The sequence below is a fragment of the Galeopterus variegatus genome, unplaced genomic scaffold, assembly GCF_000696425.1.
Source record: "Galeopterus variegatus unplaced genomic scaffold, G_variegatus-3.0.2 Scaffold493, whole genome shotgun sequence".
NCBI lineage: Eukaryota > Metazoa > Chordata > Mammalia > Dermoptera > Cynocephalidae > Galeopterus > Galeopterus variegatus.
Window position 1 is genome coordinate 378,550 of NW_007726604.1, and position 25,670 is coordinate 404,219.

At 45.1% G+C, this 25,670-nt stretch overlaps 1 protein-coding gene across 1 annotated transcript in view; it reads left to right on the top strand.

Moving 5' to 3' along the window:
* Window positions 1-25,331, top strand: part of IL15RA (interleukin 15 receptor, alpha) — a 37,105-nt gene extending 11,774 nt beyond the window's left edge. Inside the window, exons 3-9 of the mRNA XM_008569422.1 lie at window positions 10,713-10,907; window positions 12,670-12,768; window positions 15,346-15,543; window positions 15,936-15,968; window positions 22,459-22,531; window positions 23,966-24,085; window positions 24,621-25,331. Coding sequence (XP_008567644.1) covers window positions 10,713-10,907; window positions 12,670-12,768; window positions 15,346-15,543; window positions 15,936-15,968; window positions 22,459-22,531; window positions 23,966-24,085; window positions 24,621-24,732 — 830 coding nt within the window. The 3' untranslated portion in view covers window positions 24,733-25,331. The remainder of the gene's footprint in view (window positions 1-10,712; window positions 10,908-12,669; window positions 12,769-15,345; window positions 15,544-15,935; window positions 15,969-22,458; window positions 22,532-23,965; window positions 24,086-24,620) is intronic.
* Window positions 25,332-25,670: the final 339 nt, after the last annotated feature.

A 25,670-nucleotide genomic window follows, 5' to 3' on the forward strand; every position in this document is an offset into this window, starting at 1 on the left:
CGCTCGCCATGTGATCTGCGTGAACCCGCCCGCTGCCTGCCACTTTCTGCCATGAATAGAAGCAGCCTGAGGCCCGTGCCAGATGCAGCTGTACCAGAATCATAAGCCAAATAAACCTCTCTTCTTTATAAATTACCCAGTCTGAGGCCCGTGCCAGATGCTGCTGTACCAGAATCGTAAGCCAAATAAACCTCTCTTCTTTATAAATTACCCAGTCTCAGATATTTCTGTTATAACAACACAAAACGGACTAAAACAGGACCTGAGACCTTTAGAGTGGCTTGAAACCCAGAGGTGTGTCCTGAAACCCTCAGATATTTCTGTTATAACAACACAAAATGGACTAAAACAGGACCTGAGACCTTTAGAGTGGCTTGAAACCCAGAGGTGTGTCCTGAAACCCGAACCCAGGGAAACTGAGCACTTCCTATATTTGTGACTCTTCACAGCAAAGTAGGGTGTCACATGGTGGATGGCAGAAGCACAGAGAGACCAAACTCTTCATTCACTCTCCTTTTAAAGCCACCAGAAACACTCCCGTTATTCCAAGAATGGATCGATCCATTCACAAGAGTGCAGTCTTCACAATCCAATCACCTCTTCAAGGCCCCACATTTCAACTACCACAATAGGATTTCCCACCCTCTTAACACCATCACAGTAGGGACCACGTCTCAATGAGTTTGGGCAGACATCCAATCCACTGTGCTCACTTCTTCCACAAGGAAATGGAAACCAGCATGATGGACAGACTTGCCTCATCACCCCGCTTTTAAATGCATGCTCAGCACCCTTTCCACTAACCTTCCCACCTGTGTTACTTAATCAGAATTGTTGTGGGAATTGTTGCCCTAAATCTTTCTGCCTTCCACTCGCTCATTACTCTTTCATTTACTGATTGGTTTGCAGATGGAATGGATAACCTGCCAGGCCCCATGTTCTTTGATTCTGAGTCTTTGTGGAGCTAACCTAAGTGTGTCATATCTGTCTGGCTGTGCCCGCTCTTGGGCCTTTGTGTCCATTAATCCATGTTTGCCATGAGTTGGATGAGGGAGGGCAGAAGCCGCCTCATTCATGTCTTTTTTCTGACAGCCAGCCTTGCTGAGCCCACTCTCTCCCAGTAGGAATAAGACGAGTATCAGGTTGGACATTCTTCTGTGTGCAGAGGGCAGGTGTGGTAAGTTACAGGTCACTGGATGGGGTCCCTGGTCAGTTCCTCCCTCCCTCCAGCTCCTTCCCCTCAGGGGCCTGGGGTCCATGTTCGTCCCTCTGCCTGGATTGCTCTCTTGCTGACCCCGCCTTCTTCCTCTGGCTAACTCTTGCTCATCCTTGTGCTTTCTCAGAGGCATGGACCCAAAGAGTTCTAAGTAAATAGTATCCATCATGCCCAGCAGAGCCACGCTGTGTGCCTCTGACTTGTCCATTATCCCCTGTGCCCTGTATCTCAGAAACAAAAATCACACACAAAAATGTGGAATTACAACCAGAATTTAGAGTGACATCAGCCTTCAGGAAAAGGGTGCTTCATACTGAATAAAGTGCTTTTGCAACCACAAAGAATGGACTGGTCTTGTGAGTCACTACCTGAGTGGTGTTTGGGCTGAGGGAGGGATTCTGAGACTTCCTCACCCTTCCAAGGTTTAAGGATGACCCACAGCAGGGGCCATCAGTCCTCTGGAGGAAGAGAGCTGGACTCTGTGATCTCATGAGATCCTTCCAGGCCCAACACAATGATGTCAAAGAGCAGGCTTGGGGTGAGGAAGAAAAAGGGCAGATAAGGAAGAAACCAGTTAGATACACTCCTATCAACTACACCCAGTCACTATCTAGCTATTTGCCCTGGGAACCTCAAGTCTCTCCTATTCTCTGAAGCCACAGATAATGTAACAGCACCTGGAAAGGTCCAAAGGTCCAGGGTCAATTCAGATTCCCTGAGAAGGAAGAAACATTTTATCAAAGAGCAGAGTCTAATATTTTTATGGGGCTACCCGTTCTGGTCTGCTGTCAAGTGTATCTACAGTTGGGCTGAGTTGTTTTTTATGGTCATTCCTCCCCACCGCACCTCACACCCCATTCCTAAGTATTTTCCCAGCTATGATAACATACAGCAAAGCATCACACATGCAAATTTAAGACTTTGGTAGCATGGGGCTACACCTATGCTGTGGCCACGCCACACACACACGCATGCACACACACACACAGACGCACACGCGCACACACACGGGAAGGTAGATTTTTGAAATAGAGGTGGGGGAATTAGATCCAGTAAAAAGTATTAGAATAGAAATTCAGAAGAGCACATCAAGGGAAACTGTGAAAGGAATCCTCACTGACAGAGTCAATGCCATGGCCTGAAAAGAGTATGAATGAGCTGTGATCTTTTACTTTGAGAGAATTTTTTAATGAGTGCTAAAAAGCCACTTGGTATAAATACCATAGAGCAGTTGCTTTCAAAATACGGATTCTGGACCAGCAGCACCACCATCACCTGGAATTCTTTAGAAAGTCAGGTTCCCAGGTCCTGCTCCAGACTCACGACTCAGGAGCTCTGGGGAGGGCCCAGCACTGTTTCAACAGGTCCCTGGCAGTCCCACCAGGAAACCCAAACCATGACCGAAATACAGATGTGGAAGGAGAGGAATCAGCTGCACTGGGCCCTGGAAAGGACTCCACAAGATGTGAGCAGAGGACAAGAAAAGAGGATGAGTTAGCACTATGAAAACCACAATTGGGGAAATAATGAAGGAAAACTTCCCTGACCAATAGCCAGTCGTGGCCTGCATCATTGAGGGCTCTTTCCTCCAAGGGCCCCATGCACTTCTTGCCCAGTGGTTTTTCCTTGGTTACTCACTTTGCTTATTAACTTTTTTATTCTGTGATAACTTTGAAACTATAGTAAAATTGCAAGAATAGCACCAAGACCTTCTGAATACCCTTTACCCAGATTCACCAACTGTTTGCATGTTGGCCCGTTCGCTTTATCATTCCTGCTCTCTATCCATACGTACGAATTACACATATTATACACATGCTCTTGCTCCTAAACCGTTAACAGTAAGCTGGAGACATTATGCCCTAATACTTCAGTGCATTTTGTTTGTTTTGGTGGCTGGCCTGTGCAAGGGTCTGAACCTTTGATCGCTGTGTGATAACACCATGCTCTAACCCACTGAGCCAAACAGTGGCCTTCAGCGTATGTTTTCTAAGAACAATATTCTCTTACACAACTTCCTCGAAACAACACTCATGTAATTATACTACCATTATCAAAATCAGGAAATCTAACTTTGATGAAATAGTATCTAATACTTGGTTCAGATTAAATTGTGTCAATTGCCCCAGTACTATCCTTTCCAGCAATTTCCTCCCTAATTCTAGATATAATCCAGGATCACGTCAAGCCAGAACTCTTCCTCTGCCTTTATCTTTCTTGATCTTGAACACAGGCCAACATTCCACAGTTTGGTAGAATGTTCCTCCACTGAGGTTCATCTGGTGTTTCCTCAGGGTTAGTTCAGGTTCTGGATTTGGGGCAGGAATACCACAGATGTGAGGCTGTGTCCTTCTTGGTGAATGGTATCAGGAGGTGCATGACATCGGCTTGTCCCGGTATTGGTGGTGATGACTTTGATCACCTGGTTAAGGAGGTACTTGCCAGCTGTTACCATTTCTCCCATCGTAACTGGCCACTGATTTGTAGGAAGATACTTTGAGGCTGTGCGTGTCCATTGGGACTCTGAGCCTAAGAATTGAAGAGTGGCAGAAGCCCCTGTTGCAGGCGTGGAGCTGACTGTGGGGTCTGTGAGAGCTGGTTGTTCTGTGCCTGGTGCTGGAGCCAGAAGTCCAGGGCGGGCAGTCTGCATGGGAAGATGGACATGACGTGGGGGAAGCCAGGACAACCTGGAACCTATGGGGCTGGGTTGGACCCCATGTTGGTCCTTAACCTTGACCTTCGAGACTCCAGTGTCCTGATGGGGAAGCTGAAGCTCCTTCCCACGGAGCTAAGTAGGCACCTGGCCCAAGAGTGAGAATCTGCAGCAAAGATCCTGGTGCTGGAGGAGCTGTCCGGCCTGCTGTGCACCGTGCCACCACGTGGCCCACAGAGGAGTGGCAGCATAGAGCCCCCACGTGCTCCTTCCTCCTTTCCTCTTCCCTGTTACTTGGGCTAACTGGGAACAGAATTTAAGGAATGCGTATCTGGCTCAGCTAGACATGCAATACAAGTTCACCACACTAAGCAAATATCCTCCTCCTCATGGCACTTTAAGCCACGGAGCCCCCACGTGTTCCTTCCTCCTTTCCTCTTCCCTGTTACTTGGGCTAACTGGGAACAGAATTTAAGGAATGCGTATCTGGCTCAGCTAAACATGCAATACAAGTTCACCACACTAAGCAAATATCCTCCTCCTCATGGCACTTTAAGCCACTGGTTCTAGCATCCATAGTTTCTTTTCTTATTCGATTATTCTTTCTGTGTTTATTAGTTAGCATCCTGCTGTAAGGGGGCTTTCTCTTCTGCCTCGTTTATTTATTTGTATCAGTACAGACATAGGGAGTCTTATTTCATTTTATTCTCTTAGTTATAATTTGTCACTCTCTTTATGTGTTTCGATGCTCAAATTCTCCCAGATTTGGCCAGCAATAGTCTGTTCAACCTGGCCACTGTGTCCTTTTGACATGTCCTCATTCTGTGAGAGTTTCCTTCCTCTCTAGGATGACAAGATGTCCCAGGCTCATCTCCCACTTTCCCTGTCCCATCCCTGGCTTCTCTGCCTTTTCTCCCAGAAGCTCTGTGTCCTTTCAGTGAAGACCAAGATCTGGGCACGAGGTGATAGCTGCTGATATGTCATTGCTTCTAGGCACTGACCGAGGGCAGAGTGGCACACACATGTACACACACGTGCACACATGTACACTCACACATGCACACACAAGAATCAGTGGGGGGATTATGAACAAAAATCAAACGATGCATTTTTTCTCTTGAGACCAGGAAAACCAAAGCGGAGGCTGAAGCCAACAACCCCACCCAGCTGTCATAGCTCAGGTGGGCTTCGGCGGGAGGCCTGCTGAATCCTCAGCCACAGAGCCTGAAGGGGAGCAGGGGAGGACATCCTCAAGTTGGAGGGCAGAGTCCACAGCTGCCCCTCGGTCTGACGGGCCTGTCGGAAGGCTGTCGGGGACTTTCCAGTAGATTGTTCAAACCACATCCCGAATTCAGGTGTGGCTCCTGCTGGTTCTGACAAGCCGCAGCTCCACGTGATGGGGGAACGGCATGAGGCATGGTGATACTAGGAGTCAGGTGGATAAGTGTCCCCGTGATTCTGGCCTTCATCCTTTGACATCCAGACCTGAGCCAGCAGCTGGGGAGTGTGGACTGTTGCTTTACGTTGCTTCGCCCCCCACGGATTTGTTACCCCACTCCCCTGGGTGATGGAGACGCAAAGGATTACTCAAAGCCCATCTCTACTGAGCAGTGATGAGAGGCCCCGAAGTGGCTAATGTTCCGCAGGAACCCTCAAGAAAGAGGGATCCCTTCCTTGGGAAATTAATGCCAAATTGGGATTCTCTTCCTGCATTTATTTTCCAGACCAGGAAGTTACAGGAAGAGACAAAGGTGGGGTTTTAGTTTAACAGTATAAGCCGGTAACTTTCAGTGAAACAAGCCAGATGACATTCGAGTAAGGCAACTAAGTGGTCCTATCAACAACAGCTTGATCTTAGCAAACATTCCTTCTTAACAGCACTTTCTCAGTATCTTTACACAACAATCGGTAACTAGTCTGTCTTTGAGCCAGCAACCTACTGTGCCACAATTCTTATCTTGTAACAGGGACTTATACCCTGACGGAAATTTCCTGTCCTTGCAAGGTCGATATTTGAAACTGCAAGGCTTTGGAAAACCAGGCCCTGTAAAGTACATATGCTTTCTGGTATATTCCACAGTGGACACCTGGGAGTTGCTCTGGAAGAAAAGATTGGCCACACCTTGGCAGCAGGTCAGGGCTCTAGTCCAGAAAGCCAGAGTTTCTGGGCAGAAAGAGACCATCCACAGGGGGCAGGTGAGAAGGTGTGAGAGAGACAGCTGCTACTGGGGGTCCCAGCTAATCAAAGCTGGCTGCAGACACTGCACAACCAGGAGAAGGTTCTGATGGCTGGAAGGCAGGCACAGGTACTTTTGGGGAAATCAAAGACTGATGTATCTGAGAGAAGCAGAAGGAAATCAGCACCACTAGAAGACCCAACCAAAAGATCGGGGACATTTTCCAGAACACCTGGAGGAGTCCTGCTCCTGGACTCTGGAATCCTCACCCCAGAGCTGGGAATGATAATGAGATTTCTCACAATCCGCCCTCCCAGCTTCACACACCATCTACCTGGATAGGTGTCGAGCTCACCTCATCGGCTTGGGAGTTGTGTGTTCACAAGACGCTCAGACTCTCAGGTAGGACTGCCTGGTCAAAGAAAACATTAGGGTCAAAATCCTTCTCAAATCTTTCAACTTCTAATTAGAAGGAGGGGGGAATTTCAAACACAGATTCATAGGTTAAAGAAAACTTCACTTCTTCTGGCTCTGGCTCTATCTTCTTTTGGTATCATTCTTAGTTCCCATTCAGTATGTGTTCTCTTACAGCCATAGTTGGCTGGGAGTGACTCATGGGTTTTCTCCCAAGAGGGTGTCCAAATCTGACCCGATGGCCTGACAAAGCTTCTTGGCTTCCTTTTTTACTCCAAGCTGCCTTAACTTACTCCTAGAAAGGCAGAAATTCTGATGCTAGGACCTGCGTTTCTCACATTCATGTGTCAGGAGGCGCATCGCAGTAGCAGCGCTGCGCACCCGTTCTCGGCACCACGCGACCCTCTCTTGCCCTAGCTTCAACCAAGGTTTCTGGCTTCCTGTGGGAGGGTGTTTTAAAATCCACCCTCCCCCACCTCTTTTATTATGAAGTATTTCAGGTATTTGAAACAGTATGTAATGTGTGCACGGCTGGTCCTCGTTGGTGTGGCCCTCCCTGTTGTCTGTGGTCACCCTGTCTGGTCCGGGGCAATACCAGCATCTATTCTGACTGGTCAGTCTGAGTGGTGCTGGTTGTTAAATATTTTGACTTTCACCCCAGCATAGATGTAATATGTAAAAGGAATAATAAATACTCATGTGCATACCAGCTTAAGAAATAGAACATTGCAAACACTTTCAAAGCATTTTGTTTGTTTTGCAGCTGGCCAGTCTGGGGATCTGAACTCTTGACCTTGGTTGTTTTCAACACTGCGCTCTAACCAAGTGAGCTAACTGGCCAGCTCCAAAAGCATTTTTATTTATTTATTTATTTATTTATTTTCCTTTTTGTCTTTTTTCGTGTCCGGCAACGGATCGCAACCCTCAGTGTCGTGCCCGCACCGGACCGGGACCGGCAATGGGATCGCAACCCTCGGCATCGCTCCCACACCTCGCTCAGCCAGTGAGCGGGAACCGGTCCGTATGTGGGATCTGAACCCTCGGCGGGAGCGCCACCGCGCTCCCCAGTGGTGCACTGTAGCAGTGCGCCACTGGGCCGGCCCTCCAAAAGCATTTTTAATCGATAAAACATTTGCACCATTAAAAATTAAAGCAGGAAAACACGTACAGTGAAGAGTCTCTCCCATCCATTTCTCTGCTGTCTTGCCCCAGTGCTATGTTTCTTGTGTATTCTCTCAGAGATTTTGTGTAGAGACAAACAATTATGTATATGTGTTGTTTCTCCTTTTTTCACTGATGGTAGCATATGATACACAGTGTTCCTTTCCTTTTCTTTTCAACCCAACAATAACTGTATCTTGGAGATCTTTCCACTTCGGTGCACAAAGAGCTTAGTCTGTTGTAAGAAGCCTTGTGGCTGTGCTATAATTTACTTAGTCTCCTACTGATAACATGCAAGGTTATTTATAGACACTGGCCATTACAATCAATAACTTTGCACATACTTCACAATATATGCCAGAATATCTGAAAATATATTCTTAGAAGGAGAGTTGCTGTGTTAAAGTATCTGTTGTAATAATGTTTCACAGGTATGTAGACATATCTATATGATAAATTCCTAGAAGTGGAATTGTGGGGCCAGAAGTCACGTGCGTCTGTAATCTGCAGAGATTGCAAATATGGCCACGTGGGGGTTGCTCGAGCACTGTCAAAGTGCCTGTTTGACCAACACGTTATGTCACTCAACTTTTGGCTCTTTTCCAATTTGGTGGCTGAAAAGTGGTATCTCATGTTATTTTATTTTGCATTTCTTTCACTATGGATGAGGTTGAGCATCTTTTTATATATTTAAGAGCCATTTGTATTTCCTTTTCTGTGAACTACCTGTTTCTATTTTTTTCTTGTTTTCCCATGGGATTGGCAGTCTTTTTATTGAATTTTAAGAGCTTTTAACACATGAGCGGAATTAGCTCTGTAGTTAGGAGATGCCATTTTTTTGTTTGTTTGGTCATTTGCCTTTAACTTACATTGGATTTATTCACACAGAAAGGTTTTTATTTTTATATGGGCTTTATTACCTTTGTCAACCTTAATTACCCTGCATATTGCACGCACTCCATGCTGACTCACTGGGCAATTGGCCTTATTAACTAGTGCAATGGTTTGTTTCAAGGCTACATAGAGCAGGGGCTGGCACACTTTTTCTGTAAAAGGCCAGGTAGCAAGTATTTTAGACTTTGTGGGCAACAACTCTGTTGTAACCACTCAACTCTGCTGTTGCCGTGGGAAAGCTGCCATTGACAATATACAAATGAATGTGGCTGGGTTCCAATAAAACTTTATTTACAGAAATCGACAGCAGGCTGGATTGGGCTCATGGCCTTTGTACTCCAGTCTGTGAGTCATACTGCTACTACAACTGGTGTACCCTCAGTTTACTCTGCATTCATAGAAAGATCACTCCACTCAGTTCTCTTGTCTGAGTCCACCTCTCTCACCTGCTGACACACCAGTGGCTCAGCAGATACTTACAGAGACTTTCCCAATATGGAACCAAAAAGCCAGGCCTCCAGGCAGCTGCAGGCAACCCATAGATTTTTATGTTTTCCAGCTGACTTGCTGATCTCAGTGCTACCCTTTGCCAGCATCTTGGCCCAAGAACCACACAGTATACATACACACTTGCATAATGAGGAGACGCTTCCTGGACAGGACCATGGGACACGCTGCACAGGAAATCACCACCACCCTCCTGACCCCCTCCACCCCCAAGGCAAGGCTTGGCCCCAGAAACCAGCTGTACTCATCTCTTCTACACACAGAAAACCTAGTGAGGTATTGAGTTCGTAGGAAAAATAGTATTAAAAAATCACAGTTACTTCAAGTGCCTAAAGAAAAGTCTTGCTTTTTAACATTAGCTACAATCTTCCCGGCATGGGACAGGACCTCATCTTAAACGAGGACAGGCCAGCAGCACTGGTTTGGAGGAAACGTGGCACGGGAAGGCACTGGCTGCCCCCTCGCTTTTTAAGGATCCTTTGGGGGTTTCTTTGTAGAACCGCAGTCTACAAAATTGTTATCATGGCCTTGAATAGATTCTTTCCTGTGATCCAGAGCATTTTACATTAGGTACTTGATAAGTAGTACTGATCCCATTCATTTTTGCCTAGTGAGAAAAAAGTCAACTTTTCCTTTTTGCAAGTTTTATTATTGTAGTGGTTATATAATGTAGAAAAAAGCCCAAAGTACTCCTACAGCTCATTAAACATACGATGTTATGTTATACTATTATATATACATAATGTTATATCATTAAACAATATAATGTTATACTATCCTATACAATATTATAATATTATAATACTATAACATTATATTGCACAGTACATAAAAGCACATATACTATAAAAGCACATAGTATATGTGCTTTTATCTAGGAAAGGAATTTTTCCAAGGATGCAGAAACATCAACAGTTGTTAAGTAATAACGACAAAAGTCATTAACAAAGATGGTATCCCCACAATTTAAATGGCCAACATTTCAGTCCCTCCTTTTCTTCTTAGGCACGGAGCTAGCACATCATTGCCAGATTTTTAGGTGAAGTTGTGGAATTATCTGAGTCCAATTCCACCTGTCACAAATGTAGAGCCATCGGGGACCATGCACCTTGCTAGGGAGGATGGAAGGAGCTAGGGAGAGTGTGGGGAGGCACGGTGAGCGGCCGGGGAAAGAGAGCCAGCCAGGCCGGCAGAGCCAGGCCCAGCAGAGCCTTGAAGACTTCCTAAGATTTCAGTTTTCATTCTAAGATTGGCAGGCAGCCAGGGAAGAGGGAAGCTACCAAATGTGCATGTCTAAAGATTATGCTGGCTGCCTTGTGCAGATGGGGATCAAAGCCTTGCAGGGAGCACGTGCAGGGAGCAAACGTGGAGGTGGTTGCTGTTGCTCAGCTGGGTCTAGAGTGAAGAGATAGTGAAGGCTGGAGATGGATGTGGAGGGCAAGAGAGGGGTCTTATTTGTGACCCACCCCCCACCCCCCCCAGTCTCTAGCTCTGCTGGATGTCTGGCATTTAAGGCAAGGCTCCTGGAGGGTTTCTAGGCCGTGGGTGTACTTCCTGAACATCTTCCTCATGCTCAGACTGTGGGTTTTATCCTAAGAGGCCCATAGTAAAGCCAGTCCCCGGCTGTGAAGTTACTGACTGCTGCCCACGTGTTAACCGGTTGAAGTCCTTTCATCTCTGCATTTTGCAGGTGTTACATGCCCCACCCCGACGTCTGTTGAACATGCTGACATCCATGTCAGGAGCTACACTTTGCACTCCAGGGAGCGGTACGTCTGCAGCTCTGGTTTCAAGCGTAAAGCCGGCACGTCCAGCCTGATCGAGTGTGTGCATAACAAGACCACGAATGCTGCCCACTGGACAGCTCCCAATCTCAAGTGCATCAGTAAGTAGCCTGTCCCTGCACCGCCCTCCACTCCTTGCCAACGAGCTAGATGAGCCCATCTTGGGAGCCAAGAGACCTGTGTTGAGTCTGAGGCCAGTGGGACACTGAACACCACCTGCTGGAGTTGGCAATACACAGGAACTAGACAAACAGACCCTGGCTCTGCCACCTGCCATCTGCGAGGCCTTAAGCAAGGTCCTTGACGTCTGGGAACTCTGGTTCGTCAGTTAGAAAATGGACCTAAGGTCACCACTGTGGGTAGTAGGAGGATTAAGTGAAGCCTTGTAATAATGAACTCCTGCTAACATCAGTGCTTTGTTTGGAGATTATAGTAGCTATAGAACTTGCTATGGAAAGGGTGCATGTTCAGGAGCATACCTGCTTCCCAGATGGCTTTTTGGATTTCTCGGGAGGAGGCAGGCTGCAGGGAAAAAACAGCTGTTCTTGTTTATTGGTGCCCAACGCAGAGACCAGGGTAGACCCACAGAGCAGTTGCCCTTTGCTTATTCGCCCATGTACAGTGTCCAGTCAATGCTCAAGAGAGGGATGAGTGAGGGTCACAAGGATCGACTTTGTTTTTTAATCATTCACAACTGGGTAACACCCTAGAAGACACCAAACCCTGTTGGGGGGATGGGGGAGGGAAGCCACCGAGTGCTATTTCCAGGAATATGAAGCCCACTTCTGTTCCTCTTTACCTCCCTCTAGAGAAATAAAGACTAACCATGGTCTTCCAAGAGACTCCCTGTTTAACAAACATTTACTGTGTACTCAGCTCACGTCTGGCAGCGAGCTGGGTACTTTCTCTCGTGACATCTGTGAAAGTTCCCAGCTCTGTCCTGTACGAACTTACTCTGCTGGAGGCTTCTTGGAGAGAGACTTTCCCACTGGATTTGCAGGATTAGGTAGCTCTTCTCCCTGCTCCTGCCCAGCATGAGAGTCACGCAGACCTCAGAGGGAAGGTGAGGAGGAAGCTTTTCCACTTGCTCCGAGGAAGCACGCAGCAGGGGACACAGCGGCAGGGCACTCAGGGCAAGGCCAGGCCAGCGGTAACCGTGGGAGGCAGGAGTGGATGTCGTACTCAACCCTGTCCTGGACGCTCTGGAACTTGTAATCTAGGGGCAAAAACAAGGGCTTTTCCACTGTGGGGAAAGATGTTCCCTCAAAGCTCCACATCCTTTGCGTGAATAAATCCCAGTTGGAGACCCGGGCTGGGATGGGGGAGGAAAGGAGAGAACATGGAATCAGAGTTTTATAATCCAAAGACTGGTTGAATCTTTAGGTTTTTGTCTAGTCCACACCCCTCCCCCACTGTTTTACTACTAACTACCTTCGTTGACTTTCCCAACCTCTTGTGCTTTGAATGATTTTTTCTGCCAAACAAATAGAATCTACTGAGAGATCATTTATTTCCCCATGAAAAATCAGTATTATAAAACCGAGTTGATATTAATATTGTTCCAGCCAAAAAGAAAAGAAATTTGATGCTTAGCCTGTGAAGTCTTTTTGGAAATGCTAGAGAAATAGTTTGCAATCTATCTTTGCATTCGGGTTGAGAAACGTGGATTGTTGTTTATTTCCTGTGCCTCTAACCTGTCCTAGGAAGCCAGATAGCTCCATTGTAAATTTATGTATTGATTTATACACACACACACACACACACACACACACACACACACACACACACACACACATCTGTTCTGAAGCTGCCCCAGGGTCCACTCCCAGGATTGTAAATGCCATGTGGTTATCCTCTCTCTAGGAGACCCCTCCCTGACTCGCCAAAGGCCAGTGCCACCCTCCACAGTAGAGACGGCAGGGGTGACCCCACAGCCAGAGAGCCTCTCCCCTTCTGGAAAAGGTAGGAATGTCAGAAATTTTTTGAGGATTCCCATTCCCTACGACCACTCAGGCCCTCCAAATCCCACAGATTCATGGACCACTGCTGGTGTTCACTGCAAATATAGGCATTGAACACATTTTTTATTAAAGCCACAAATAAGAACTTATAGGGCCTTAATTTTTTTAAATCAAAATTGCTTGATATCCAGGTGTCCTATACGCACAATTAATAATGGTTTAAGGGCCGACCCCGTGGCGCACTTGGGAGAGTGCGGCGCTGGGAGCACAGCAGCACTCCCACTGCAGGTTCGGATCCTATATAGGGATAGCTGGTGCGCTCACTGGCTGAGCGCAGGGCGGCCAGTCACAAAAAATAAAATAAATAAAATAATGGTTTAAAATTCACAATTAATGTGTAAGATCATATTTAGTAGACTCATATCCTTGTCGAGAACTGGAAGCAGTCTGAGGTTTGGCTTTACCTGCACATTAGTCAGCCACAATTTCATGGGTGCTGGCAGAAAACACAACACTCCCTGGTAGAGGACAAAGGACGGTCATCCAGGGCACAGCAAGCAGCTGGAGCATCAGCATGTGGCATGAATTCCCTTGTCCCCCAGTCCCACAGGCAATGCAGATGGCCCTGAGTAGATGCCTGTATGCTCAGCAGCTGCATTATAAAGGGGAAGCCTGGGCTCAGGGAACCTGAATGTTTTATAATTGGCAGGAAACATGTCCACTGTTTGTCCCAGAGAGAGGCATGGTCTCTGCCTTCGAGGCGTATGCTACGTAAACATCCTTGAGAACATAGTCCAGAGAAAAGGCCATTAGGCCCTCTGTTAGCAGGATGTGCAGAAATGTGGAGACCCCTGGAGAGGTATCTCCCTCCAGCCCTAAACATCAGCACGTTAAAGACAATTGCTCTACTGTGGAGGCGCTGCATGAAACTCCCGGTGCTCCGTAGTTCAACTGAGTCTTAGGTAATTTTCTAGCCCAGTTTCTTCAGCACTTTCTAGATGTTAGGAGAACTGGTAATCTTGGATGCTAAGTATCTTGGAGTAACATGCCCTGCATCCTATGACTCCCTTATTTTACATGAAACTCTTGGTTTCACATCACCCAGTTGGTGGCTCTCCCTGGCCCCTTCTCCTACTTTCTCTCAGCACAGCATCTCTGCTCCAGTCAGCCTGCATGGCTCAGTCATGCCTTCCCTAAGCTCTGGCTCGGCCTGGGGAACAAGCTGGGAATTGGGGGCTTTCAAACCCCCCAGGTTCTTAGGCAGCCAAGGCTTGAGGGAGGATGGAGAGGCTGGGAAGAGGTTTCTTCCCAGGGAGTGAGTGGCTGGCATACAGACGGAGAAAGGGGTTGAGATACTGTCTCCACTGAAGTCCGGGGTCATTCCAAAACCTCTGTGATCTGAGTCACACCTGGTTCACCCAAGAGATGAAAATGATCAAGTAGCCTCTCCTAGCCCTGCCTTTGTGTCTCAACCGCTTGGTCAGATGTCTATTGCTGAGACAAAACTGTGCCATGAGCACCTCGGATGTGAGAAAGTAACCTCGGACATGGGCTGGCACGACCAAGGCACTTGGGTGTGGAAGCTCTGGGGGGCTCTGTCTGCAGGGTACCCTGGAGTGCTGGCAGCATGGGGAGGGTGTGTGTGAGCTGATGAAAGAGAATTAAAGGGTAAAAGGACTTCTTGCGATATGTGGCTGGGAGAGTGTGGGAATGCTGGTCACAGTGTGTCCGGAGAGCCACGGCCCCACAAGGATCTTTCCTCCCTGGCTGTGTTGCCTAAGTTCTGCACTGGTCAAAGAAGGACCCATTTTTCATGGAAAGGGACTGGTGGACAGTTATGCCACCCCTTATAGTTTAGGGGCAGCCATCTGCCATGGAGGGAAAAGGAAGACAGGGACCTAAATGCATGGCAGCCCCCCTTCTTGAGACTGAAGCTGAATCAGGACACTTTCCTCAAATACACCCTGTAAAGTTCAGGCGGGCCGAATCTCAGGCTTCTCCTTATTTCACAAATGTCATACCAACGTGTAAAAAATAAAGTCAGCATCCCTGCTGTCTTTGGCTACAGCTCCACTTGTGTTTTTGAGGCAAGCCTCTCAGTGTTTAACATGCCTTTTCTAGTACACAAGCCTGAATCTTTGGGATCTTTTCTTTATATGCACCATGTTAAATAGCTGTATTCTCTGGAGTTCTCACAAGTCCCATAGTGAGAACAAATGTCATACCAACATGTAAAAAATAAAGTCAGCATCCCTGCTGTCTTTGGCAAATACAGCTCCACTTGTGTTTTTGAGGCAAGCCTCTCAGTGTTTAACATGCCTTTTCTAGTACACAAGCCTGAATCTTTGGGATCTTTTCTTTATATGCACCATGTTAAATAGCTGTATTCTCTGGAGTTCTCACAAGTCCCATAGCTGTTCCAGATGGATTGGAATATCACTCACTTAAGGGAACATTTTGCTGGGGAGGGCTGGCCAGGGCTGACTCACTGGACTAGGTGCTTAGGTCTACCCTCTACTGGAGCTGAGAAGAGACTATCTAAATATTTATGTTCACCCTGTCTTGGAATTTCCTACAGAGCCAGCAGCTGCATCTCCCAGGTCAGACATCACAGTGACCACAGAGACAGCTGCTGCACCAGGCTCCCAGCTGATGCCATCAGAACCACCTTCCTCAGGGACTACTCAGATAGGTGGCCGTGAGTCCTCCAAAGGCCCACCTCAGACAACAGCAGAGACCTTGGGACTCACACCCTCTGCCTCCTCTGAGACACCAGGTGAGCGCCAACCTGGCCCTAGGAGGGCCAGTGCCCCACGTGCTGCTGCTGAGATCTGGGCTGAGATCCGGGGCAAGATGACTGTATAGCTTCATGTTGTTCCATCCAAAGGGGACTGGCTTAGCAGGCTGCTGCCTTCCGCGGCCTGGAGGCCCTGTGGGAGGGAGAAGCCATCTCTAAGGCCTCCCTAAGTCATGTCCAACTCTTGAGTGTGGCCCAGCTTCCCCAGGAGTCTCCAGCGTGTGCTTTGCTAAAATGAGTTCTGTGTGCCAGCTGTGACTCTTCCCACAGTTCTAAGGTGGGAGCCACATTGTCCAGGTTCTCCCTTCTTCTTGAAAAGCTGGCATCCTTGACACTCCAGCCGTGACTGAGCTGCCCTCTCTCCTCCACAGGTGCTTCTCCATTCGGCTCCAGGGAGGCCACTGGTGAGTTTTCCCCTTGCCCAATGTGTTTGTGATCAGGGAGACTGCAGCCCCGGTGTGTCAAACAGTCCTGGTCCAGGCCCACAGCCCCCATGACCACCAACAACATCCCTTTTCACCCTCAGAAGTGTCCCATCAGAAAATGTCATTAATACCCTACTTATAGAATGCTTTGTTTGACCTGTTCATCTTAATACCAGTAGCTGCTAAGAGTCAGACTACTGACGTGGAAACCAGAGAGCAGACACACACTAGGAAGGGCCTCATGGTCCAGCTCGTCACAGTCCTACCATGTGTGCCAGACTCTTGTTCAGGGCACGTCAGGAAACCAGTGCCTGCTGCCACCACTGAGACAACGCCACTCCTCTGCCGGAAGCAGTTCTAATCCCCCCGGGGTGTGGCACTGCGCACTCTGCAGAGTGACTGTGCATGTGTCTCAGTGTAAAGCTTCTTCTTACAGAAGACACACAACGCTCAGGCTAGGAGAGGAAAGACAAGAACGAGAATGTGCGAGTGAGCTTAGGGAGGGAGATGGAGGCGGGTTTGCAAGAGTGGAAGAAAAAGGGGGGATCTTGGAGAAGACAGGAGAGCACGAGAGAAAGGAGGGAAGCGGCCAGCAGCAAGGAGTCATCGAACACATTAGTCTGACAAGCTCTAGAAGAAACAAAAACCCGATCACTATTTGATATGGGCAAACATTATTTCTATTTTCTATTCATAAGTTTTCCTGCTAGACAATGGCTCCTATTTTTTGTGGTCCCATTTTGTTTGTTTGGTTATGGAAGGATACAGAGGTACAGTTCAATACATGTGTACAACGTGTGATGATCCCNATATTTATTTCATTGTGTTAAGTTTTGTCTGCTGATAAGATGAAATCATGCTAGTTAAAACTATTAAGTTAAAATCATGCTAGTTTTCTAAAAGCACTTAGTGACAGTGCCTTCAAAGTATGCCAATCCCAACCCTGCCACCCTGAGACCCAAGAGTACGTGTCCTGTGACATGTAGTGGAGAGGCTCGCTGGCTCCTTGATGTGGTGGGGGTAATGCTATTTCTGCACGAATAAGCAATCTGTTGAGTTCATTGTCCTAATATTGATGCTTTACCATAGTGGTTGCTCGGTAAATTAACTGATGTTTTAATCAACGCCTTGATGCTACCAATATTACAATTTTTTTTTTCAAATAAATGATATAAATGATTATCACTACTTTTAAAAGTTGCTCTTTTCAGTTCAACAGAAAAAGGTAAATAGTAAGAAATATTGAATGAGTGAGCAAATGAGTTAATGAATTTGGGGGCTTTACCATTATAATAAATATTTAAGAAATGTGGTTCCCAATTTCATCATCTTAAATATCTACTGGCTCACTTGGCAGCCCTTGTTATCAATTACTTTATTCAATTATTCCAATATCCGGTCTCTGATCCTTGATGAAGCTGTTCTTGAAGACTCCTGATTGTAAAATCAAAGGATAGCATGCCCCTGCAACCGTGTTTACACTGCCATCTTCATTCAGTNTTTGGTTATGGAAGGATACAGAGGTACAGTTCAATACATGTGTACAACGTGTGATGATCCCATCAGGGTAATTAGCATATTCCTCATTTTACCTGCAGCAAGTGTGTCATCTGGAAAAAAACAAGCAGCTTTGGACATTTTAGCAGTTGATTAGAATGGCTTAAAAAATGAAGGAAACATATATGCAGAGGCAAGATATTTTAGAAAGGCTCTCTGGAGAGTATTTTTATGGAAAAACCGTGGTATTTAATAAGGACACAGAAACAAACATATGTTCATGATTTAAGAAGAGAGCAGTAAATAAAGCAGCCAAGCTCATTTTTCTTCCTATGTCACAGACTACATTCATCTTCCTACATAGTTTTACTTTTTTAATTTATTTTTTTGCATTGGTAATATTTGCATATGGTCTAAAACCCAAAAGTTACAAAAGGATATACAGTAAAAAGTAAGTCCCATCCCATCTCTGACTCAAAATCTCCTTGCAGGAAGGAAGCAACTGCTGCTCCCAGATTCCCGTGCATCCCTCCAGGGGCAATACACAACCAGCACGGGGAGGGTGACCGACTCTGGACAGTTGTTTTATTCTTACTGTTGTACACTTTGCTTATCTTCATATAATGGCATACCTCGCAGATCCTTCCACATCATGCATAAAAATCACCTTGTTCTTTTTAACAGCTGCAAAATATCCATTGTACGGATTTGCCACAATTTACTTAGCCAACTCCCTATTCAGACATGTTTTTCCTTACATTTTTTGGTTATATTGCAAACAGCGAGTAATTGAAAACTCACATTTGCAAGTAAATTTATAAGATAAAGTCCTACATGTAAAATTTTGGGGCCATTTTTCTTTTCTTTTTTTAAAGATGACCGGTAAGGGGATCTTAACCCTTGATTTTGGTGTTGTCAGCATCATGCTCTCCCAAGTGAGCTAACCGGCCATCCCTATGTAGGATCCGAACCCGTGGCCTTGGTGTTATCAGCACCACACTCTCCCAAGTGAGCCACGGGCCAGCCCTTGGGGCCATTTTCCTACATAGATTTTCAAACAACTATTTGATTATGGGCTATAATCTATAATTACTTTTTCCAGTTCATGACTTTCACTGGATTAAAATATCAAAACCTCTCTCCCAATTCTGAAATATAATGTAATAAACATTAACTGAATGCCTATAATGGACAAAGATAGCTCTGCACCAGGGACTGTGGAAATACAGAGATTAAAAAAAACCTTAAATATTTTATGTTGTCTGAATAAGATTTCCTTCCTTCAGGCTGCTTAAACATAAAGATAGACATGTGAACAACTAACTATAGAACCATTCAGTTTTCAGCAAAGAGATGAAAACAATATTTATTTCATTGTGTTAAGTTTTGTCTGCTGATAAGATGAAATCATGCTAGTTAAAACCATTAAGTTAAAATCATGCTAGTTTTCTAAAAGCACTTAGTGACAGTGCCTTCAAAGTATGCCAATCCCAACCCTGCCACCCTGAGACCCAAGAGTACGTGTCCTGTGACATGTAGTGGAGAGGCTCGCTGGCTCCTTGATGTGGGGGGGGGAATGCTATTTCTGCACGAATAAGCAATCTGTTGAGTTCATTGTCCTAATATTGATGCTTTACCGTAGTGGTTGCTCGGTAAATTAACTGATGTTTTAATCAACGCCTTGATGCTACCAATATTACAATTTTTTTTTCAAATAAATGATATAAATGATTATCACTACTTTTAAAAGTTGCTCTTTTCAGTTCAACAGAAAAAGGTAAATAGTAAGAAATATTGAATGAGTGAGCAAATGAGTTAATGAATTTGGGGGCTTTACCATTATAATAAATATTTAAGAAATGTGGTTCCCAATTTCATCATCTTAAATATCTACTGGCTCACTTGGCAGCCCTTGTTATCAATTACTTTATTCAATTATTCCAATATCCAGTCTCTGATCCTTGACGAAGCTGTTCTTGAAGACTCCTGTTTGTAAAATCAAAGGATAGCATGCCCCTGCAACCGTGTTTACACTGCCATCTTCATTCAGTAGACTAGGAATGAAGAGTTTGCTTTTCAGAATGTTATTATGCCTCTAGTTTTCCATATCTGAAATAAATCTGCTGCAGTTGATATGGTCAGCCTTTGACAGGAGCTGCCTCTATACCATATCACAAGAGTTTGCTTTTCAGAATGTTATTATGCCTCTAGTTTTCCATATCTGAAATAAATCTGCTGTAGTTGATATGGTCAGCCTTTGACAGGAGCTGCCTCTATACCATATCACACTGGTACACAGGGTGTGCACTGGTCATTCATTCAGTATAAGGCAAGTTCCTGTTCTGTGCCAGGTATGGTCTGAAGCTGCTACAAAATGCAGATTCCTCATTAAAAAGCAAACGTCACTTTCAACTTACTTCTATTTATGGAATTGCAAAGGTCTAATTCGATCAGTTAAGTATTCATTGAGTTTCTCCTCTGAACGCAGCACTTAGGTGCTTAGTGAAGTAAGAGAAAATGACCACTGCCTGGGAGTGATGGACTGATGTTCCTCCTTCAAAACTGCCGTCAGCTAACGCGGCACACAGGTGATCTGGTCACAGTGACCTCGTGCTGCTATGCCGTGACAGCTTGCTTTGTCAAGGTGTTGCTGAGGAATGACTGTGTATTCACAGACCTTTTCATCATCCATGCCAAATACTGGCCACTAGCCATCTCAGCCGCCTTCCCGTCCTGCCCAGTCTGCACAGTGGGCTGAGGTCCAGGTGGGCGCTGTTGGCCTTTCTGGCTGCTGTACGATAATCCCCTTTTCTCCTCTCCCCCTTCCTCCCCTCCTCTCTTCTATTGCACTGAATCTCTTTCTCCTCCAGCAGTCCACACCCTCCAGGAAATACAGACGGCTGGAGAACTTGGCAGGTCATCTGTTAATTCATTGTCTCAGTAATTCTGGTTTCAATTTATTGACCAAATTGTCTGGATATAATTGAGGAAGAGACTAAGGGTCTGGGTTAAGTCACTGAATTCAAATTGCTTTGTGTTATTATGGGCCCAGGAGCCCTCTTCTCTCTTGAGTTTGATTCTGCCGTCCTTAATTTTCCTTTTAAAAGAAACAGGAAGAATCATTGTGAAAGTAGAACTACAGTGTACATCAACTTGCCTTTTCCAATAAATCACTCCAGAAACAGTAAATGCATGCCAGGCTTATTAGCTAATGTGAAGACGTAGTTTACCATAGAGTTCAACATCTCTACTAAAACAATTTTTTTTAAAGTCATAATGTTGATGAATGTTAAGTCTGAAAACTTAAAACATTTTGTACCAATTTCTCATGTTTTCTGTTACCTCTTTTGTAGCAACTTTTCTAAGCTTTTTATTAAGAGTTGTTTTATTTCTATAACTTTACTGTTTCTTCTGATTACAGTATCCTTGCAAAAATATGATTAAAAAACCGACATTTCAAAAAATAAATTAAAGATTATCTATAATCCCACCATGACTTAACACTTAGTCATATATTCCTCAAGACTTCTCTGTATATGTGGACACATGTGGCTTGTTGATTATTTTCAGTTTTTTATCTTAACCAGCCTGTTTCACTCAAGATATTGTGGACATCTTTCCAATTAATAAATGTAGGTCCATTTCATTTTTTTTAATAGTTGAATACTATTCCATTGTATAGGTGTGCCACATTATGACTAATTTTCTACGGATAAGAGATTTAGATTAACATCTTGAAAATTATTTTAAGCAATACTTGAGTGGATACCCCTGTATATATTTCTCTATTCCCTTAGCATAAATTCCTAGAAGAATCAGAGAGTAAAGGGTATGGGCTTCACTCAGGCTTTTGTCATATGTTGCAAACTGCCCTTGAGAAAAACTGTACCAATTTACAGTCCTAGCCCCAGAGGTCTGAGTGTTCCCCACATCCTTGGATTCAGCAGCTTTTCAGTAGAGCTGTACTTGAATGCCGAGCCCTGGAGACTGACTCATCCTGGTACACATGGTGTGCACTGGTGTCATCCAGGTGAAGCCCCTTAAAGCTCCGATGTGGTTGGATCTCAGCGAGGCTGCTGCTTCCCTACATGCCCACCGCTGTCACCTTGCACATAGGGCAGCTGGGTGATTTTCACAGGGAGATTTCATGATAGTGAGGGGAACTGACCAAATCTGCAAGTGTTTTTATTAGTTCTGTTCCCCCGCCCTCAGGCTGAGCCTCCTTGCTTCCCCATGAAGACCCCTTCTTCCCACCCCATCTGATATGTCTCAGGTGACATCAAGGCTGCTGGCCAGACACCACAGGTGCCTCCACGCTCCATGCCATTCATTTCAACCCAGTCAAATGCTCCCCCTTTCCTAAGCCATCACCTTATTCTCCTCTTAATGTACGATGCCTCTCTTGGATTACCTTTTCTTTCTCTTTTCTACTTTTCCTCCTCCATAAAGTTGCAAATAAAAAATAATGATGTTGAAACTGGGAGGAAAATGACCCTGCATGCTGTTTCTAAATCTGTGGAGTTGAAGGGAAGGGGGAGTTATGCCAGAGGACAGCAAGGAGGTTTGTTGTCTCACCTTGGGATCTAGCACAGGAATGCCTGCTCCGGTGGCACTGGCTCCCTCCCCCGTCCTCCTGTCCCATCACCCCAGCTTAGATCTCGAGGCACTTACTTTCCCTTCCTAACTCACTCCCTCCCCCTCTCTGTCACCCAGCTCACTTTCCCTGCGAAGGACAAGGATCAGGAGCAGAGCTGGGGGATAACATGGGGAGACAGTTTGAACTGGCAGTGTCAGCAGGAAAGGGGATGTTTGTTCCCAGAAGTGGAACAGCAAATTGCACAGCCCTCACGAAATGTGCATAGCGGCATGGTGGCTGGGCAGGCGCTTGGATCCCTGTGCAAGCATGTAATTTGTAAAGAACTCTGTTCTGGACATCGCTGCACGGTCCCAGCTGAGTTCTGCTTTTTTTCAGTGGTCATCTCCGCGTCCGTCCTGCTCTGTGCAGTGTGTGCTGCGTCTTTCCTGGCATGTTACACCAGGACAAGGTGAGTGGCATGGGAAAGGCAGCCTGGACCGGGTGCCTCCTTCCCACAAGGAAAGAGCTATATCACAACAACCCTGGGATGCCCTTGCAAGGAAGAATCCTTTCCTGGCCATCAACTCTCATGCTCACCCTCTTCCCTATCAGCCAAAAGGTACATTAGAGCTGTGCAGTCCTGAGCCAGGCCTAGAGAGCCTCCAACTTCCCACCTCAGTTCTCAGACCATGAGCCGACTGAGGACGCAGAGGCCAACCTACCAGAGCCAGTCCAGAGAAGGAATGTGCCACGTGCACAACTTGATGACTATGCAATTCGCATCACTTCTTCTTATGATAGATTCATGAATATATTCTTCTCCAATGTATTCATTAAATGTGGATACACTTTCCTATAAATACACACATTGAGGTCAGCCTTAATTTTGCATTCCTAATTTGCATTCCTAATTTTGCATTCCTAATAATTGAAATTCTGCATTTTGACATTTGTGACAAGTGTCTGTCACTTGCTGACACTTCAGTTTCTATTTTTTCATTTTCTAATCTTTAGTCATTTTTATGAATCTTTCATTAAAGCCTCGAATGGCATATTAGCTTTAATTTCGTACTTCACCAACTAGTAACATTATTTTAGCATTCCACGTTGATATGGTTCCTCTGCATCCTTCCTCAGTATTACCCAGTGAGTGGATTTCAGATTTGTTGAAACTAAACTCTCAGTTACTAGTTATGAAATATTAAGTATTACATTGATAGAAAAATTGTGGTCCTTTGAGCCTAATTTTGACAAAATGAAAATTCTGTGAAATGCTACTATAAAGCCAAAATGAAAACCAGTCATCTAAAACTTTATATAAATCTTCAAAAGCAGTCAATACCAGACCAACCAATAAAAAATGCCATAAACCTCATAAATAGTTGAAAAATTAAACTAAGGTTAATATATTACTCAAAAATTTGTCCAAATAATCGAAAAAATGCTAAATGTTGACAAAACAGAAAATGACTTTTAAAAGAATTTTCAAAATATTGTTATAACTGAATAATTTCTACATAAAATGCTGGATTTGGAGTTATACTCTTGAGATTATAATGACTAAATTTGTTCATTGAATGTATTCAAAAAGAATGTACACCATCTTTTTTATGAATAATACATTAAAATATATTCTTAAAAATAATTTATAAATGTGGTATAAACAGCCAAAAAATATGTTTATAAGAGGAAAATATCAATATCTGCTGACTATATTAACAATATTCATAAATATATCTTTAAGAAGAATTAAAAATTTGTTGTGTGATTAATTGGTCACTCGATTCTTTCCATAAACTGTTTTTTTTGCAAATTAGTTATTAGGTTGACTTGCCATTCAACACACAGGCTTTTAGCAAATTATTTTCAGTGAATTGACCCACAATCCTGATTTATAGTTCAGCTCTCACTCCAAGGAGCTCAAACTGCTTACCTTAAAATGGCCCCAAAAGTTGCTTCTCAGGAGGGAGATTCTATTAGCCACGGGAGAAGGTGCTGAGCCGGACACTCGGCTCTGGAGGGGGTAAGCAGACACGTAATCAAAATGTCCTGCCTCCCCACTCTTATTATTCAGGAGCTGGTTAATATGTGTATTTGTTTACTTATTGAACACTTACGAACTGCTAAGAACTGCTTTAAAAGCTTCATGAATATTAAATCATTTTTATCAAGATGATCAATTCGGGTTTGGCCATGCCCCTGGTTAGTCTTTCCTTTCTGGTTCCTGCCACTTGAGCATCTTTTTAGCAGAGGATTGGCAAAGCAGGGTGAGGATGGGGATTGCCCCCACAGCATCAGTAAACCTTTGGTGGATGGGGAGGCTGAACAGATCAAAACAGGATTTAAATGCTATCTGTAAATGTAGGCATTCTAGGTTTTCTTAATCTCTAAGCAACAGAGATAATTGAGGACTGTGTGTTTTATGATTCTTGGGGGCAGGGCCTGTGTCTGCTAATGTACTCCACACAGTGCTGGGCATGCATGTTCAATTGGAAGTGTCTGTTGATCTGAGGGCAGCCTCTCCTCTTTTCAACACCTGCCAATCATTTGCTTTGCAGGCAAACTTTCCAGCTGCCCAGTGTTGAAATGGAAAACATGGAAGTTGTGCCAATGACTGGGAGGACCAGCAACGGACAGGATGACACCGAGAACTGCTCACACAACCTCTGAAACTCAGGGGAAACCAGCCCAGTCACATGTGGAGCAAAGGAGCTAGCTCTGCTTCAGCTAACGAGAATCTAGAAAAGATGGGAGGAGTTGAGTGCCAGGAGAAAGCCCACCAGGATGATCAGATGTCCCTGGTGTGATCTTGCTGGCTGTGCTGGCCTGGACACTGTGCTGGCTCTGTAGGAGCGAGTGGATTCTCCAACATCCGATGGATGCTGCCGTGCTCACATCCAGGGCCGCTACCCAAAGTCCAAGCAGCCAAAGCTCTCCCAGGAGAGGCTAGAGGCTGCAATCAGGGTTTTTGCTCCTGTTTCACTATGACGTTATTCAGGACAGCTTGTCGGCTTGACTGTCATTTCCATCCCTCATCCTGACTTGCAATTTACACAGACAAGGGAGCCGAGAAAGGCAGAAGAGATGCTGAGCCCAATGAATCCTCTCAATTGAAGGATTCAGAAAGAAGAAAGTGGAACTCAGTGACATTTTATGTGTATAGTCATAGGCATTTATATTTATACTTTTTGTCTAATATATCTACCTTTTATATATGATTTGTATTTTGAAATTGTGCCTTGTATAAACAAAATAAAGCATCTATTTTCAATACAAAAAGATGCACTAAAAGAAATACTGAGGGGCTGGCCAGTTAGCTCAGTTGGCTGGAGCTCAGTGTTATAACACCAGGGTCAAGAGTTTCGATCCCCATACCAGCCAGCTGCTAAAAGAATAAAGGAATCACTAGGAGAAGTGTTGCCCGAAGTAAAAAGGAGAAAGTGTGGGAATGCTGAGTCCAAAATGACTGAGCTCAGATCTTCTTTCTAAAAGGAGACAAGAGGGCCGGCCCGGTGGCGCACTGCTACAGTACGCTGCTTGGGAGCGCGGCGGCGCTCCCGCCGAGGGTTCGGATCCCACATACAGACCGGTTCCCGCTCACTGGCTGA